Source organism: Lissotriton helveticus, chromosome 4_2 (assembly GCF_964261635.1).
Source record: "Lissotriton helveticus chromosome 4_2, aLisHel1.1, whole genome shotgun sequence".
Classification (NCBI taxonomy): domain Eukaryota; kingdom Metazoa; phylum Chordata; class Amphibia; order Caudata; family Salamandridae; genus Lissotriton; species Lissotriton helveticus.
In genome coordinates, this window is record NC_136064.1 from 2,073,219 (window position 1) to 2,092,083 (window position 18,865).

General features: G+C 41.8%; 1 protein-coding gene across 1 annotated transcript in view; it reads right to left on the reverse strand.

Moving 5' to 3' along the window:
- Window positions 1-2,237: 2,237 nt before the first annotated feature.
- Window positions 2,238-18,865, reverse strand: part of LOC144752171 (cysteine-rich hydrophobic domain-containing protein 1-like) — a 282,315-nt gene continuing 265,687 nt past the window's right edge. The window contains exon 6 of the mRNA XM_078640100.1: window positions 2,238-7,421. Coding sequence (XP_078496226.1) covers window positions 7,371-7,421 — 51 coding nt within the window. The 3' untranslated portion in view covers window positions 2,238-7,370. The remainder of the gene's footprint in view (window positions 7,422-18,865) is intronic.

Here is an 18,865-nt window from a genome sequence, read left to right on the forward strand (position 1 = left end):
TGGAAGTCGTGTCCTATGCAGAAAACACTCAACAGGTTGTGTTTTTGACGCAACAAGATGGGAAGGCAGCAAGTAACTTTACAACATGTCTGCAGGATTTGGCGCTCTGGATGGCCAATAACTGCCTCAAATTGAATGGAAACAAAACGGAGGAGTTGATCGTAGGGAAGTGTGGACATCGGCTTGGTGGCCACAGGCGTTGGGTCCTTTACCCACGCCGAGTGAACAAGTGAGGAATCTGGGGGTATGGCTTGACACCAAGATCTCGTTTGAGCACCACACAAGATGAGTCGCAGGTACATGTTTTGGAATCCTGCGGGGACTTAGGAAGACCCTGGACCTGCTACCGACCATAGCCAGGAAAGCCATGGTCCATACCTCAGTGACATCGAGGCTGGACTATGGTTAGTTCCTCTATCTGGGAGCTAATGCTGGGTGAATCCAAAGGCTGCAATGTATACAGAACGCGGCTGCGCGCCTGGTTTTGAGGTTGCCTAAGAGAGCCTTTTTTAAGAGGGCCCTGGACACTTTGCATTGGCTGCAGATTAGGGAACGAATCCTGTTTGAAGCCCTTTGTGTTAGCCACTGGATTATACAGGTAAAGGGCCCATCTATCTCCACAACCTGCTAACCCTGTATAACCCTACCCGGCAATTAAGATCTAGCGGCATGGGGCAGGTTAAGGTTCCTAAGATCAGAAGAGCGAGGATGTGAGGACGCTCCTTTCGTTTTCTGGCAGCACAACAGTGGAACAGACTTCCGTTGATGCTCCTGCTGGAGGCGTCAGAGGTGGCGTTCCGCAAGGAGTTGAAAACACATCTCTTTCCTGTAGTCTAGGCCAAGGCTGTTTTTCCGGGTGGGGTGTGTAATGCTGGTAATTTGGGGGTGCTGCTAGGTCTGTACCGTAGCGCGGGGACACCCTAGCCTAGTGTAACCAGGCGCTTTATAAATTTACTTATTATTATTTAAATGTGAAAACTGAGTGGGCTAACAAGGAATCTATATTTTTCCAATGCACCCGCAAATATACAAATTAACTTGTGAGAGATGGTTTTACTAAGTAGTAATACACATTTTAAATAGTGTAATCAGAAAAAGATAATCTCCATTGAACTGCAAATGTTATAACCCAAACTGTTTTAAGGCAATGCTAGTAAAACATATTCCTGGAGTGGAGACCCACTGTCCACTGAGGTCAAATGGTTACTAAAATCAAATGGTCCTCAAACTAACAAAGCGTAAAATCTTATATATATATATTTTTTTTGTTGTGGGCTCGCTACATTGACGACCTCTTCATAATTTGGATGGGGTCGAGGGAGGAATTGGATCACTATGTAGCAGCTCTTAACCGAAATGATTGTAATCTGAAATTTACAGACTGCATCAGTCAAGAGGAAGGAGCGTACTTGGACTTAAAAGTATATATTTTCGTGTCGAGTGCGTGTGTGAATAAAACACTTTTTGAATCGATTTGTGGCCTGGATATCGTTCTGTTGGGAGAGAGAGGAGAACGACTGTCGGTTGTAATATATATAATATATATATATATATATATATATATAATATGAACACGGGAGGCTTTCCCGTGCAGGATTCACCGGCTCAAAGAATCGAGCGGCTGAGGTAGAGGAACTTTCCTACTCCTGTCAGCACAGCACGTGTTGTGTTAAATAACTCGCTCTCACGAATCTGATCCTACGAAGGATTTAAACAATATCTCTAATGTCTGCATCAACTGAACAACTAATGGAGCGCAAAGAACTACTAAGACCAGCATGCTGTGCGGACCAATTAAGAACTAAGCCTGTCCCACGTATGGTAATTAACAATGGAGCGTGCATTAAAAGAAGCGCAGTTCAGTGGATGCAGGAGAACGCCTCTGATGAAGTGGAAATGGACCACAGAAACGCGTCAGGCGAACCTAACTATCCGGATGGTGGGGGCGAGAATGTGAATGCCCTTCGAGGTAGCGCGCTGTTGAGTGCACCCTGGAATAGCTAAAGCCTTTGAGACACAATATATATATATATATATATATATATATATATATATATATATATATATATAAAAAAAAAATTTTTTCACAATGCAACATTGTGACTTGACAGCAACACATCCATTTGCCCCAAAACATAAAAGCAAATGTGATCATTCTGCCCGAGTACAACTTAAAGACTGTGCAATTCCCACTGCCATTTTATTGTCACGAAGAATAAAAATGAAACAGTTTGCAATCCAATTAAACAAGTCTAACTGTATTTAAGTCTCCAACTTTACCACCATTAGTGGACGCGGCAAACTCCTGAGACAAAGCACATACAGAACATTATTTTGATAGTTCAAGGCATGAGGTCCTCTTAAAAAATAATGAAAAGTGGCTTTCTTTACTTGTAAACACATTCCAAAAATGGTAAGGACTATAGTTAAAAAAAACAAAGAAAAGATCGTACAGTTTTTCAAACATTTGAGTTACAAGTAATAGTACATAGAAACAAATTTCAATATGAAAACAAAATGTGTTTTGCAGAACAGAATAAAGCAAACGTCCACAAGCACATTATCATGGTCAAAAAGTATACATTGAATATCTGCACAGTTTTAGCTTTCTCTTATTGCTTAAAATGTTAGTGTTATCAAGTTGGCATAAGCTTTGCCCTTTTTGACACGCTTCCATTGACCCTAATACACATACATATGAAAATGTTATCCAAAGGGGAGTGTGGGATTTTGTATGGCTAATTTGACTGTGGAACTAATATTTCCAGCACAAACCCCAGACACTCAGTTTTCACTCAGCAAACTTAATTAGTTGAAAACAATCTGATAAATCACAGACACATAACATAATAGCAACATAAAATGGTGTCGCTGTGTTAATCATAAAGGATTATCAATTGAACGTTGAGAAGAAAACTGAAATAATAAATGATGATTTTATCTGAGACCTGACAAACAGTCAGGAGGAAGAACTACAAGCATGTAAAAAGTATCTAATGAGACAGCCTAATATGCTAGAAGGCTGCTGATTTTACTTGCTTCCCTAATGCTCAATTAACGGTTTTCTAAACAATAACAGAAAATCTGCGATATGTATTTCTGTCTTAATAATACTTTGTAACTACAACATTCAGCATATACAAAAACACAGTAAAAAACATAATTAAAGCAACAATATTATTAATTACAAAATTAACAAAAAGGGACTGGTCAACACGTTTTGAGATATGTTTCACACTCAAATTCTTCTGGGCAAACATTTGGAAAAACTAAACATTCAGATTTCCTCTCTTTACATTTTCAGTACTTAATCTACAATTATTAGAAACAAGCAAGGCACTTCCTTTTTCCAGTTACAAAACATTTACGTTCTATTCAATGCCTATGGACGATTTGCCAGTTAACCTTTACTTATTCACCTACAAGGGAGAAACATATCAGAAGATATCAAGTTGCAGAATATTGTGACTTTGGTAATCAGGTAGCAAATGTGACACAGGACTATTTTCCTAGACACATATATTTCCCTCTCATATTCCAATGAGAGTCATTAGATCGCTTTCTTACAAGTCAAGGGGAAAAAACCTACAAAATATTGGAAATGAAGGACATATGAAAATCAGTTGTGCAGACACTTATTATCTGTAACTCATCAGTGGAACCAAACCAGAGTAGGCACAACAAAAACAATGCATTGTTGCAAAGTATATTGAGGTGCTAATTATGTTTTCTGAGAACCACAATTGTTCCAATTACAATATTTTTGGTGCTCCTGAGCAGTCCATGGCAATTGCTCATGGTGGTTTTTATGTTCACTTGCATGCTTCTCTGTGATGGGACTCCCCCAAGACACTGTCATTAAAAAAAGACTAATAGCAACACAAATCAATTTCCACAACAAAAGTCCCACCGTAAAATAACTGAGTATCAAAAGATTGTTTCGATCTCAGTGATGTGTCAAAGAAAGTTTTCCAGGGCAACAGATGGGCGATGGTTCTGTGTACCTTGTATCCTTGACTATGAAACAATCAATCAATCAATCATATCATTTGTAAAGCCCACTACTCAGTGGAAGCCTGCTATGGTAAGTCTCTTGCCTGATGGACAAGTGGTCATTTTTACTATAGGCTCGTCCACAGCGGTTTATGTTGTATCAGAAAGAACGAAAAAATACAGCAGTAATTGAAGCCTAAAGCAGACGTTAATTTTAGACAATTTGGGATTTTGTCAAATTGATATCTTCTTTGTAGACAACTTGCAAAGTGTTAAATTGATAAGGAATCTTAAGTAGGTGAACCATGATTGTCAACAGGACAAATAGTAAAAGAGTAGGACATTGAATTATTTCAAATTGCCAAAGAGTGTAATCATTCCTAGTGTATGAGGAAGCACAACATTATTTGCACATCGAACCCCATTTGGCATACATTAACTAAACTGCCATCAGCCCTATTCAAACCGTAAACGACAACCAACAAAATTATACAATGTGAGAAAGGTATTAACTTTGTGAAGATGAAAGGAGACAATATGGGGAAAATGAGGTAGAAATGTGAAATGTTCTGGTTGAAAGACCATCTGTACACAAAGAAGTTTTGTGATCAGAAAAATATAGAGGTAACATTCTGAGAATTAGTGGACGAGGGAGTATCACAAAAAGTTTCCAATCCCAATTGCACTCCGAGGTCACAGCAGACAGCTCACAAGTTTGACAAAACAAATGACACAACCCTATAAAGAAGACAGCAACAGTTATTGCAACTCTTCCACTGCTAGCTGCTTACTATGGTCAAAAACACATCAATTTATGGTAATGCCTCAAATGACATTTCTATCTTCTAAATTTACACTGTGTGTGCAATTCAAATGCTTCCATGCTGCAAAGGCTGGTTCCTCTTTCATTACCTTTTGAGAAGCAAAGGCTAAGTAGTTAATTTATTTCTTTGTCTTGACCTAATAAGTTTTAAACTCCGCTGTTTTCAAATTTCCTTTGGTCTCAGGCATAATTACTCTGAAAAAACAATTACACTGTTTCTTTCATCCAATTAGAGTCCTAACAATGTTTTCACAATAGTACTTCATAAAGATCGGAGCAGTCACACTGAATTCCCAAATCACAATGCTGAGGGGCACTAAAAGACGACACACAAAAAGGAAGTAAAGAGACCAGTGAAAATATAGACCAGATCGCCAATACTTCATTCCAAACACTCTTCCAAGAACTAGAGCTGGAACCTGTCACCCGTATTAAAAACAGATGGGAAGCCAGTCACCAACCAACAAAGTAAGAAAAGTACTATGTATAAGGTCTGACACAAGTACTGTTTCAGCTATAATAACAGTTTGTAACTGCTATGTTTAAACGGATAATAGATATAAAAATAACGTTTGAAATGCCTAAATAGTGAATGACGTTTGTTCAGTTTTATTTCTTTTTTTAAGCAAATGTTTGCCCCTTCCTGTCAAAGTATTTTGCATGTCTAGTCATACCAAAATTAATATTCAGGTTCCTTTATGTAATAATAGTGTATTAACTGCTTTAATTGGCTCTAACAAGGTGACAACCTAGTCCCCCTAAACTCTGCAACAATGTCACTCATCAAGTGGACAATTCTTGTTTCTGTAGTAACTTCCACAACCCCATGAACAACCACAAAATAACTGTTGAAGGACATCAGCAAAAACATGCAATGTTTGATCTGTCAAAACATTTAAAGAACAACCTGTACTACCTCCAAATCGACCAGGCAGCACAAAAAATTCCAGACAAAATATTTTTATGTCTACACCAACCAGTCTACATAACAACCCTTCAGAATAACTTTAAATATGTTCAATCTTACGAACACGAAGAGTTAGAACTGGACAGCATGTTCAGCAAGTTACCATGACTTTCTGTTGAGGGCTAGGAAACCAAATTTCACACAACAGAAAGACAAGCATTTAACAGTTACAATTCACCTGAGGCAGTATAAGTTAATTTAAGAAGTTTCCCTTTGTCTCAGCCAGACCCTAAAGTCAGTTTACTAGGAAAGGTAACAAGATACAAAAGTTTCACTTGACTTAAAAAAAAAAAAAAACTTTTTTTTAAATCACACACTGCAGTTAAATAAATGGGTTAAATATGCAAATCCTTCCTGGGCAACAAGCTTTTAATTATCCAAAGCCTACATTTGAGAGGAAAGCTAGAACATATATATAGAAAAAGGGGTTACGCTTCATCCTACCTGTGCTACAATACACTATCACCACATACGCCAGTCCTTCTTGACCATTACAGTTTATACTGTAAATACTTTGACTGTATATGTACATTGTGGTGTATGTACTATAATTATAGGTGCGTTATCAAAAATACTAATGTCTTCTTGGGTGGCTCTGCAGTACTCCTATGACGGATATAAACCTTTACTTGCTACAAACTGTGAACCCAATACAAATGCTGTGTAATTTAGCTCTTTAGGGCCAGTCCTTTGTATTCTTCTAACAGGCCTTTTGTGACTTTTAATAGAAGTGTCATTTGAACAGTATGTTCCAGTTACATTTTCAAAGGAGGAAAGACATATTGCCGGTGGCGAGCATACAGTACTGTACATACCTCAAAAACAAAACAGAAATGGGTTAAATTATCTATGTTAACTACAAAGTGCAACTTTGCCCTGCATCTGGCCCTATGTGCAGTACAAATTCCCTATGGCTTTACGAACAATGGCCTGGTGAAGCATCCTTGGACACTTCAATTACAGCAAACTAAGCAGATGTGTTGGCAAAACAGAGCTATATATCACATTCTGTAAACATTGGCATATCACAGAGAATGCAGAGAAGCATTATTTACAAATCATTTGTACGTAAAATAAGCAACCTTCGTAATACACATAATGGTTTATGCAAAGTGCAGGACCAATCAGTGCTGCTGATGTCAAGTCCCACGCAAGCACATCAGGTCTGTTGTGTGATCAGAACGCTTCCCTCAGATATTTCTCTTCTGGTGCAGTCTTAGGAGTGCAAGACTGAAGTTAAAGGGATCATACATTCCAGAACATATGGTTGGTATGGAAATTAATAAGGCAGCAAGCTCAGAACGAGTGTCAAGCAGCACTGATAAGAGATCCTTAGTGGCAACTATTTATATTCATGTTAGAAGTCCGAGTGCAACACAGAAGCCTCACTTAACATACAAAATAAATGTGCAAATTGTTCTCTTCTTACACAAAAGAAAATAATGTAGCAAGGAGGATAGTCTAACATTTTATATAAAGAACATGTTTTGAAACACAGCAAAGTAGATCCATCTTCTTCCAAAATCATCTACAAGGCACTAAGGGTAGGAATGACAGATTACAGTAAAAGACATTGAATGCTCTTCTTCAGTCTGGCCGGAAGATAGGATATTTTGGTAAGAATTCTATTAAAATTACCTGTGAAAGGAAACATAAGAACACTCATTAGCCACAGGTGCAGCTTTATTTTCAGTTGATTATTTACCACTTTGTATCCACAAATTATAAATGAATTACTTCAAGACAGGAATAAGTCACCACTGTGTTAATTCCATTACTTTTGTACAATTGATTCCATCAGATTACTAGTTTGGAACGGGAATCATTGGGCCAGACTTTCTGGAATGTACAGTTGGGATTTACATACATACAGCCCTATGATACATACTCTTCCTACATAGGTTAAATACTATTGCAACTCATCAAAGATAGTCTCGGGAGCATTTCAACGCCTTCTCTTTTTTTTTTTATATAATTTTTATTAGCGCAAAGGAGATCATCATAATTCATACAGAAATTCACCATAGGTAAGATAGGGTAGCTTCACAAACAAATAATTTACATAGACCAATCCAAAATATAAAAGATGTAGAATATAAGATATTACAGGAAAATCACATTGTGTAATTCATCCCTGATTACTCTGTGCCAAATGGCCTTCAATTTCAGCAATGATCGTATACCTCAGGATTTGGCCATAGCTTTCTCTCTCTCTCAAAAATCTTAATTGTAATAGCCCACCATTCCACCGTACTACAGGTTTTTGAGGAAATCCAGGCCCTTGCCTAACGGTCACTAATATGACAGCGAGTAATGCTCGCCGTGCAGGGCTGGGGTCTGTTTTGTATCCCATCATAATCTCCTGTACAGTGAAAGTTAAGTCCAAGCGAAATATTACTTTGCAGGCGTGTCTAATGCCCTCCTAAAATATCAAAATTAAAGGGCACCTAGCAAACATGTGCACATTATTAGCCGCATATACTCCACATTTAGGACATTTCATCTTATCACCAGGAAATCGACCACCACCTTTCTCCTACCATCCTGCTATCCTTTCCGGGGTGTAATATAGCATGCATATTGTCCTAAACTGTTGGAGCTTTAAGTTAATGGAGAATACTGCATCTTTTAGCATTATACATTTGTCATTTATTGCTATAGAGGTAATATCCATTTCCAACATTCGGCTCCACTTCCATGCGAGCTGAACGCATGGATTGATTCTATCCTGACAAGTATTGGTATGCTGGGCGAATGTTTCCGGGGCATCTCTTGCAAATGTGTCATAATCTCATGCACAGCTATAGATTAAGCCCCTGTGATCTTACAAAAAGTCACTAACTTGTAAGTACTTGTAATAATGGAAGGGTAAACATGTTTTGAAAACTTTAAAACGTATTAAAGCCATTAATATCATACAGGTGTCCAAGTTTTTCAACCCTAAGCATGACCCACCCCTTCGCCACACTGTCATTAGAAATCCCAGGTAGTAATGGGTTATCCCCTAAGGGGAACCTGTCAAGAAATATTGGCAGCGAATAGCTAGTAAGAAGGAGCAAACTTTCATATGAACATTCTCAGAAAACTGAAACACTTCCTCAACAACAACGACCTAAAAACAGCTGTACAAGCTCTAGTGATATCCAGAAAAGATTATGGGAATGACCTAAAAACAGCCGTACAAGTACTAGTGATATCCAGAATAGACTATGGAAACACAACCCTATGTGGCTTGCAGAGATCCAGACTGGCTCCACTAAGAGCCTCACTCAAAGCGGCTGCAAGACTCGTCAGCGGCTCCAAAAAGAAGAACCACATCACCCCTGATCTAAAGGCACTGCACTGGCTCCCTTATGAGGCAAGATCACATCAAAAAATTGCCTGCATGACACACAAAGCCCTGCACTTCAACACACCAAAGTATCTAGCCAATAATCTGGCATTATCAGACGGTAGCATAACTATGAGAAGCACCAACACCCTGCTATTGAAACAGCAAATATTTCAGAAAAGAAAACCTACAACCGCACCTTCTTCAGCCTAGCACCTAGGATCTGGAACGCCCTGCCCCTGGCAATCAGAATGAACCACTGTTATATTCCATATAAGTTCCCCGATATAGGCCTAGTAACTTGATAACCCTTCACCTATATTCTTCCCTACATACATAAGTACTAAGATGAAGATATGTGCATCAGACATTTGAATTACGAATTTAAAAAAATGGAGAAAATATAAAGTAAATCATATCCATGAAAGAATATGTAGATGTGATTTTTGTGGATGTTTTGCACTAGTTGAGAGATATATGGATGCTTGTCTACCCATTAATATAAGTTGTTAAAAGAAACACAGTTCATATATTGAAAACTGACGGAGGTAAAATAATTAGGCCTTCGTCCTTAGTAATTCATAGAATTTATGGTCCCAGAGGTAACCCCTTTGTTCAACGTGCATAGACTATAAAGCAGCTATCTCCAAAAGTGGTGGCTAATCTGTAGCTGTTGCAGTTGTCTGAAATAGTGTACGGTAAACTGCTTGGCCCACACTAGCTTGCTGTCTTGCTAACACATCTACACTATAGTGTTTTGCGAATGTGTGAGGTGTAGACCATCTTGTCGCTTTGCAGATACCATATATGGGTACATTTCCTAAGAAAGCCATAGAAGCCCCTAGTTTGCGTGTGGAGTGCGCTCTAGAGGGAACTGTTTGTGTTCTTTTCGCTTTTGCATAGCATATTTGAATGCACTAGACTATCCACCTTGCAATGCCTGTTTTTGATATAGGATTGCCTTTATGTTGTGGAGCAAAAGTGACAAATAGTTGTTTTGTCTTGCGGAAAGGTTTCGTCCTTTCTATATAGTAAAGAATTGATCTTTTCACATCTGAAGTGTGTAATGCACGTTGTGCCACAGAATCTGGTCGAGGGAAGAACACAGGCAACTCAACAGATTGGTTGATATGAAAGGCAGAAATGACCTTTGGTAAAAATTTTGGGTAAGTCTGAAGAACCACTTTGTTTTGGTGTATTTGTAAGAATGGTTCTTCTCTGGTTAGTGCCTGGAGCTATTAAACTCTCCTCAGAGATGTGATATCTATGAAGAAAGCTACCTTCCAAGTGAGAAATTGTATTACACATCTATGCAATGGCTCAAAGGGTGGACCCATTAGCCTGGTGAGGACAATATTGAGATTCCACACTGGAGCAGGTGGAAGTTTTGGAGGAATGATTATTTAAAGTCCCTCCATAAATGCTTTAATGGCAGGTACTCTAAAAAGAGACAGATCTTGTCCGTTCTGTAGATATACAGCTATTGCAGCAAGATGTAAGCGTATGGAAGAGTATGCTAAAGTGGAAAGCTGCAGATGTAGTAAACAGCAAATTATGTTTTGAACTGAAGCGTCCAGTGGATCTATTTGATTGTTGTTGCAGTATATTACAAATCGCTTCCACTTTGCTGCATAGCACACCCTTGTGGTAGGACGTCTAGTCTAGCCTCTTTGATAATATTTATGCAGTCTGGCAGAAGATTAAGGAAGCCAAACTCTAAGATTTCAGGTGCCAGATCACAACGTTAAGATGGCTGGGATCTGAATGTCTTATCTCTCCATGGCTCGGAGTGAAAAGATTGGGAGTGAGGGGTAGTTTTTGGTGAGGAACTACTGAGAGTTCCAACAGGGTTGTGAACCAAGGTTGTCGGGCCCATGTGGGAGCAACTAGGATTAATGTCAGGGATGCCTGTCTGAACTTCTGAATCACTAATGGAATGAATGGGAGAGGTGGAAAAGCGTAGGCAAATATCCCTGACCAATTCATCCATAGTGCATTGCCCTTGGACAATGGGTGTGGATATCTGGATGTGAAGCTTGTGCATTTTGCGTTTAGGTTTGTGGCGAACAGATTTATGTCTGGAAAACCCCACATTTGGAAGAATGGGAGGAGAACTGGAGGGTGGAGTTCCCATTTGTGGATCTGTTGTCTTTGACGACTTAGCAGATCTGCAATCTGATTGTTTACTCCTGGAAGGTGTTCTGCAAGGAGAAACATTTTATGACGTATGGCCCATCCCCAGAAGGTCTGTGCTAGTAGTGTTTTTGTATGCAGTACATTGCTGTGATGTTGTCTGTACAGATCAGGACAGCTTTGCCTACTAGATGAACTTGAAACGCTTTGAGCGCTAGAAAAATCGCTAGCAGCAGCTCTAGATGATTTATGTGAAGCTGCTTTTGCAGCAGGCTCCACATGCCCTGAATTGCATGTGTCAGGAGATGAACTCCCAAACCAGTGAGCGATGCGTCTGCTGTTAGCACTATCTGTGGAACCGGGTCTATGAAGGGGCGCCCTTTTGGAAGGTTTTGTGTATTCCACCACTGCAGAGAGCGATGGATGCGGCCATCCACCAACACTAGATCTGATAACAGACCCGGATCCTGGTTCAAGTGGCGTGCTAAGCACTCCTGAAGGGGACGCATGTGAAGTTTTGCGTAAGGAACTATTAGTATGCAAGACGCCATCCTCCCTAGTAACTGCATGAACACTCAATCTGGCAATGAGTGTTGTGGCTGAAACTGGCAGAGTAGAGTCTGCATGTTGCGGATTCTGGTCGGATTGAGGTAGGCCAAAGCATTTTTTGTATCTATTGAGGCTGCCAGATATGCTGCGTGTTGCATGGCTGTAGATGGGACTTGGACAGGTTTACTGTGAATCCAAGATCGTGGAGCAACTGCACTGTTTTGTGAGTCTGACGGAAACTGCTTTGCTGTGAACTGGCTTTTATGAGCCAGTCATCCAGATATGGGAACACGTGAATGTGTTGTCTTCGAAGATGAGGTGCGACTACTGCCAAGCCCTTGGTGAAAACTCTGGGTGCGGTAGTTACTCCGAATGGGAGCACCTTGAACTGATACTGCAGGCCTGCTACTACAAACCTGAGGTATTTGCGGTGAGCAGGATGTATTGGTATATGGAAATAGGCGTCCTTTAAGTCCATTGTGGACAGAAAGTCACCTTGTTGAAGGAGCGGGAGTACTTGGTGGAGAGTGACCATGTGGAAGTGGTCCAACTGAATGTATACATTTAGTTCATGGTAGCTTAGTATAGGCCTGAAAGAGCTGTCCTTTTTGGGAATTAAGAAGTACAGGGAGTATACCAAAGTCCTTTGATGTTTTAATGGGACTGGTTCTATCACTCCTTTATCCAACAGAGAGAGAACTTATTTTTTTAGAATGGTAAGATGTTACTGTGGCATTTGCGTGTGATCGTGGAAGAATATTTGGGGGAGTGTCTGTAAATTCCAAGCAATAACCATATTGGATAATTTGTAAAGCCCACTTGTCTGAGGTGATGGTGTTCCAGACAGGGAGAAATTGAGAGAGCTGTCCCCCTACAGGAGTGGAATGATCGGGGTAGCGGAAGGAAGTCACTGTTTGTTATTTGCGGGGGAAGTGCGTGTGGAGTTGCCTCTCCCTCTTCCCTTACCATTGTTTCCTCTCAAACATCCTCTAAAATAGACTCTTGATGAGGGCGATTGGTTGCCCTTGTTAGAGGAGGAGGGATTTTCTGTGGTAATATTTTTGGAGCCGCCCCTGTAAAAGGAAAGCTGAAAGGAACCTCTACTCGCAGGTAATTCTAAAGCCCCCATGGATTTTGCAACCTCAGTGTCCTTTTTCTTTTATTCCAGCAAGGTGTCAACTGCTGGACCGAAGAGGTGTTACTTACCAAAAGGCTTATAGAGAATGGAGGCCTGTACCTCAGGTTTGAAACCTGAAATTCTCAACCATGCCTGTCTACGTAGCAGTACGCTGGTGTTTACTGTGCGCGCTACTGTGTCTGCTGCATCTAATGCGCACTTGATGGAGGTATTGGTGATAAGATCATTTGCCTTAGATTTGTGCTCATCAGGCAGAAATTGCACAAGTTTTTCTAGCTCATCGTAATGAGCCCTATCATATCTAGCTAGCAAAGCCTGAGCATTAGCAATGCGCCAGTGATTAGCTGCTTGTGAGGCTACCCTTTTGCCAGAGGCATCAATTAACTAAGACTCCTTCTCAGGAGGAGGGGCCTCACCCAATGGTCTGTGAGTTAGCTCTCTTGCTAGCATTAGAAACCACAAGGGAGTCTAAGGGCAGCTGACCCTTGATGTAGGCAGGGTCAATAGGTGGTGGCTTATATTTCTTCTCAACCATGGGCGTGATGATTCTTGCCCTTAAAGAATCTTTAAAAACCTTATCTGCATGCTTAAGCATCCTTTTAAGCATATGTAATGTATGTATAGTTTTCTGAGTGGAGGTTAAGGTCTCAAACAAGAAGTCCTCCTCTAAAGACTCCTTATGTAATTCCAACCCATGGTAATAAACAGCCCTATTAAGAAGCTCAATGTAGCCTATATTGTCGTCAGGTGGTGATGGCCTAGACAGATATAAGTCAGGGTCAGTGTCTGTGTGTGGATCAGTATCCTAATCCTTCCATGGTTCAACATCTTGTGGCCCATCCTCATCTCCATCCCCTTCATCCTGTGGGTCAGGTGATAGTGGTGGTGGTGAATTAGTGGGTGTGATGAGTAATTGAGGATTAGTAGGCAAAGGAGGTTGTGATGGGTCTCTACCCACATTCAGTTTCTTCAGGGGCATGTGGAGCTCATCCTAATGGCAGAATTTCTTTTTTTCAGGCAATTTGGCATAAATATGTCCAGTATCTGGGTTAATAAACAGCTCCTTTTTATCTTTACTTGCAGTTTTCGGCGTCAAAAGTTTCGGATCCAAACTCTTCGGTACCAAAGATTTAGGCTTCGATAAAGATGGAATATGGACCAGGACTTGCTTGGATTTTGGCACCGAGGATCTCAGCTCGGAGCATGCATGGGGCCGACTTGAGCCCGAGCCGGAAGGCTTTTCTTTGTGTTTCAGTGTTGGGCCCACGGGCAGGGTTCTCAAAACTTTATCTCGGTGCCAACCTTTGCCCGCAGGCCGAGGAAGGACCCCAGCCTTTTTAGGTCGAGCATTCGAGACTTCTTGTATATACTTTAGTATATACTTATATGTGTATGTACTTTGTTGGCTCTAGAGATCAGCCCTAGGACTGGTCTGCTTCCGCTGAGGGACTTTTTTCTGTTTAACTGCCTCTATTTAACTGTCTTGATAGAAAACGACCAGCAGAGGTCAGAACAATACCAGAATTGTTTTCTGCTGAGGAACTTTCTTTTTTTTATTTCTCTGGCAACTGCCTCAATTTAACTTTCTTGATAGAAAACGACCAGCAGAGGTCAGTAAAATACCAGAAACACCTTTGCGTTCTCTAGATTGCAGTCCTTAGAAATTGACTTCCACGAGCACCTGTAGGCAATAATATTTTTTTCAAATCTTGTATTTTCAGTGATAGGAACACCGAAGGCCCTGCTTTTATATTAAAAACAGAGCTTTGGACTATACCATTTCCTGCTGAAAGGCAATATTTCTCTCCATGTGTTCCCATACCCGGCATGTCACGCAGTTTGGTGCTTACTTTCCCTCCATGTTAAAGAAGAGTAGGTGTTTCAGCACCCAGGCTAATGTGCTACATAAATACATATAAGGTCCCAAAGGCGAGACCGATTGCATTGCAAATGCTTGTTTGTCTTTGGTTGTTGGGGCAAAGGGGTTTCTGTACTCAGGTACGCTGACCCGGTGTAACTTACTCCTCTTCTTCCGTGTCGGCCTCCGACGGAGATATCTTCCTCTTCCTCAGCTCCTTGAGGGTGTGTTTTTTCTTGGTCGGAATCTTCGCCGGAGATGTTTGATATGGAGCCGCCTAGGTGTTGCATCTCATGACGGCGAGCCCAACAGTCATGAAGCGTCTTCTTTGATCGAAACAATCGGCACGAGTCACAGTCTTTCTCGTCATGTTCCGGGGACAAACAGATTGCACAGTTCGTGCAGGTCGGTGCGCGGAAACTTGGCGTGACACCCGGGACAGAGCCTGAATGGAGTCCGTTCCATCGATTGCTAGCGAGCCCAGTGGGGGTAGTCCCAACGGCCCTCTACGAGTTTTCTGATCAAAGATATTTGATTGTAAACGATACGCGGAGAATAGGAAACGCGATCGAGAAACAATACCGTCGAGGGTAGTGGATTGCGCGTTGAAGGGAACCTGAGAAACTGTGCCGAACCGAAGCGCAGCAATTCACATCTGAACCCGATGGTGGAAAAAACAATTATCAATGGAGTCGATGCCCATGCGCGCTATCCCCGAAAGGAGGAGTCACCTACCTTGTGACTGAAAAAGACTTCTTCGAACAAAAACAAAGTGCAAACATCCAGACCCAAAACTAGATCGCGAACTATGCACAGCATGTGATCTACAGCTCACATGCCTCGAACATAGGGATATTGGCGATGCACCGGGTGTATTGGTATGTGGAAATAGGCCTCTTTCTGGTCAAGAGTGGTCATGATGTCGCCTTGTTGGAGAAGCTGAATTACATCTTGAAGGCTAACCATAGGAAAGTGCTCAGAGAAGACAAATTCATTGAGGGGCCAGAGTTTCAGAATGGGCCCGTTCTTTTTGGGTATTAGGTAGTACAGAGAATATACTTCTGTGCCTTGGTGATGATAGGGCACAAGACACACAGATGATGGACGGAATGTCAAGTCAAGTCAGAAACATTTGTATCGCGCACATATCACATCCAAAGAGTCTCATGGCGCTTGCAGACGGCTCTGGCAGGAGAGTATGAGATCTTAATTTGCAAAAAGCCATGTCTTCAGCTTCTTGCGAAAGCAGCTGTGTTCAGGGATCATGCAGAGGTCATGAGGCATTTTGTTCCATGAGGTGGGGGCAAGAAAAGAGAATGCACAGCAAATCAAACATTCACCCCCAGAAAAGAGACCTGGGTTAAATTTATCGTTCTTTTGCTCATCATGCCGCCCCAGTTTAGACCCAGCCATATTCAAATCAGTCTTGACCCTGTGCCTTATGGGAACAGTCCAGGCCGAACTGCCAAGCCAGGTCCTCTCTGGAACCAAAACAAGCAAACTGGAATGGTGTGGCATGCAAAAAAAACAATGGATTTAACCAAGCTCTTTGACGGGGGGTGAATGTTCAGTTGATTCAGCATTCTGCCCATCATCTGTTCTTTAAGGATTTCTCGTCCTACGGGGGAAAGGTATGCCCAGATGTGGGTCCCGTGCTTGCTAAGCCACCAGTTTCAAGCTATCCTGGCTGATGAGGGCTGAAATCCCGAAACAGGTCCTAGGATGCTTGTTTCTGGTCCAGGGAGGACCTGGCCTGGCAGTTCAGACTGGACTGTTCCCATGGGGAACAGGGTCAAGGCTGATTTGCATATGGCCGTGCCTAAACTGGAACAACGTGGCGTGCAAAAAAACAATGGATTCGAGTGTTCGATGGATTCAGCATTCCGTCCATCATCTGTTCTTTTTGCATTGGTGATGATAGGGGACGTGTTCTATAGCCCCTTTGAGAAGCAGTGCTTGGACCACTTCTGAGTAATATTTGGTGCTATGGGGAGAGTTTGTGTTTGCCATGTGGAATGGTAGGAGGCTTTGAAAGGAGCTCCAGGCAAAAACCATGATAATGACCATCACCCACTGGTGTCATTTTGCCAAGTAGGAAAGAACCGTTGAAGACACACCCGACAGGTGTTGTGTAATCAGGGAAGTGGGGGGAGGGGGCAAGTCAGGGTTTGGTGGTGGCGGCAGCTCCTTTTGGGGAGCCACCTTTACCTCTACCTTTTGAATTGTTGCCCCTTGTAGGATCCCTTGATATATATTTCTGGAATCCCTGAATTGAATTGTTGCCCAGGTAGCCTCTGGGAGAGGACTGCTGGGCCTGTGGACGTTGGTAGGATGTGAAGAGAAGGTAGTCTTTAAGCCTCCATGGTAGGGTGTGCGACAAAAGAAGCTGTGAGAGGCCCATGTTTGAGATGCACCCATAGACTTTTTTTTAATGCTCTAATGTTTGGTCTACCTGTGGACCTAATAGATGCTGACCATCAAACGGCGTGTCAAGCAGGTTCTGCTGAACATCTGGCTGGAGGCTAGAAATACAAAGCCAAGAGAGTGTGTGCAGGAGGAGACTGAAGTTCACTCCTCTGGTGGCTGTGGCCGCAGCATCTAATGAACAACAGATAGGGGTGTTCGAGATCTGTGTCCCCTCAGAGACAATCTCATAACTTATTTTCCAGTGTTCCTTTGGGAGATGCTAGAGGAGCCCCTCCATTGATGGAATTAGCAATGCGCCAAGGATTGGCTGATTATGCGGTTAACATCTTCACAGCAGCATCTATAAGCTTACCCTTCTTGTGTGTGGAGGGACATCACCAGTAGAGTTCGACCTCTCACAGGAAGCATTGACAACCAGTGAGTTAGGTCGGAGCCGCCCACAAATGTAAATGGGGTCTGTAGGAGAGGCCTTGTACTTTTTATCCACCCTAAGCGTTATGACCCTGGCACGGATGGGGCCTTGAAATAGGGCGGTCGTATGTTGGAGTGTTACTTTGGGCATGGGAAGGTATTGGGTGGAGCTGTGAATGGAGGAGAAGGTTTCAAAGAGGAATTTCTTTTTCAAAGGTTGAATGTGAAGAACCACCTTATAGAAGAGGCAGCCCCTACCAACACGTTTGTGATAGGATGTGGAACTGTCAAGCTGGGAGGGACGGGCAGGATATAGCTGAGACCTGTGTCCCCGGTGGTTCTGCGTCATAAGAGTCCCATGGGTCGCCTCTGTTTGAGAGTGGTTTTAAAGCTTTCTCCTTCTGGACAAGAGGTTGATATCTCAGTTCTTTCCAATTCGCAGTTGAGTTAAATATTTTTGTCAGTGCTATCTATACCTCTTTGTCAGCAGAAATAAATGTTTTGATTTCGAACATTTTCTTAACATGATACAACAAGCTATGCAGCAATGGTAGATAGCTTAGTTGACCACCGAGCCTGCTAATATCACCCTTATTATCTGCCTCTCCCAGTTTATCTATCAGTAACCATTCTAGGGTACGATGTTCCTTTACAAATGTGTTGTAATGTGCTCTGAATTTTTTTTTTTTTAGGGTGGTCTACCAGTGAGTTCTCACCCTACCTCTTCCCTTCCTTCAGTGTTTTGTGCACATAACGCCAAAAATAATATGCAAGGTACATATTTTCAGCCATTCTCATTCAAGTGTCTTACTCAGGCTGCTATCCAGGTGCAAGTCTTCTCACAGTAGGGGCACAATGAAGTGTGACGTTTTGAACCTTGTTGACAGCAGCCTTTCTAAAGTAGTAATTAGAGGCATTGGACAGACTTGGGCTAGAAACTTCATTACCTACCACACAATAATTGTAGTTCCACCTCGTTGTCCCCTTGCTAACAAGGTCTTCATGGAATTCTACAGTAGCCATGTCTCTATCAGCATCACTTCAGTGTCTGGATTGCCACCTTTTAGCCACAAGGATGCAGGCAATACACTTCCACTCTTTGATGAAGCTTCATTATTTTCCATCATGTGCCATGCTAAACCAGGGAAATGCAAAATGGATCTCACTGGTTTTAGTACTCAGAAACCACCCCCCCCATGCACACACAGGGTCCTACTACTACAGGTGCTACACAC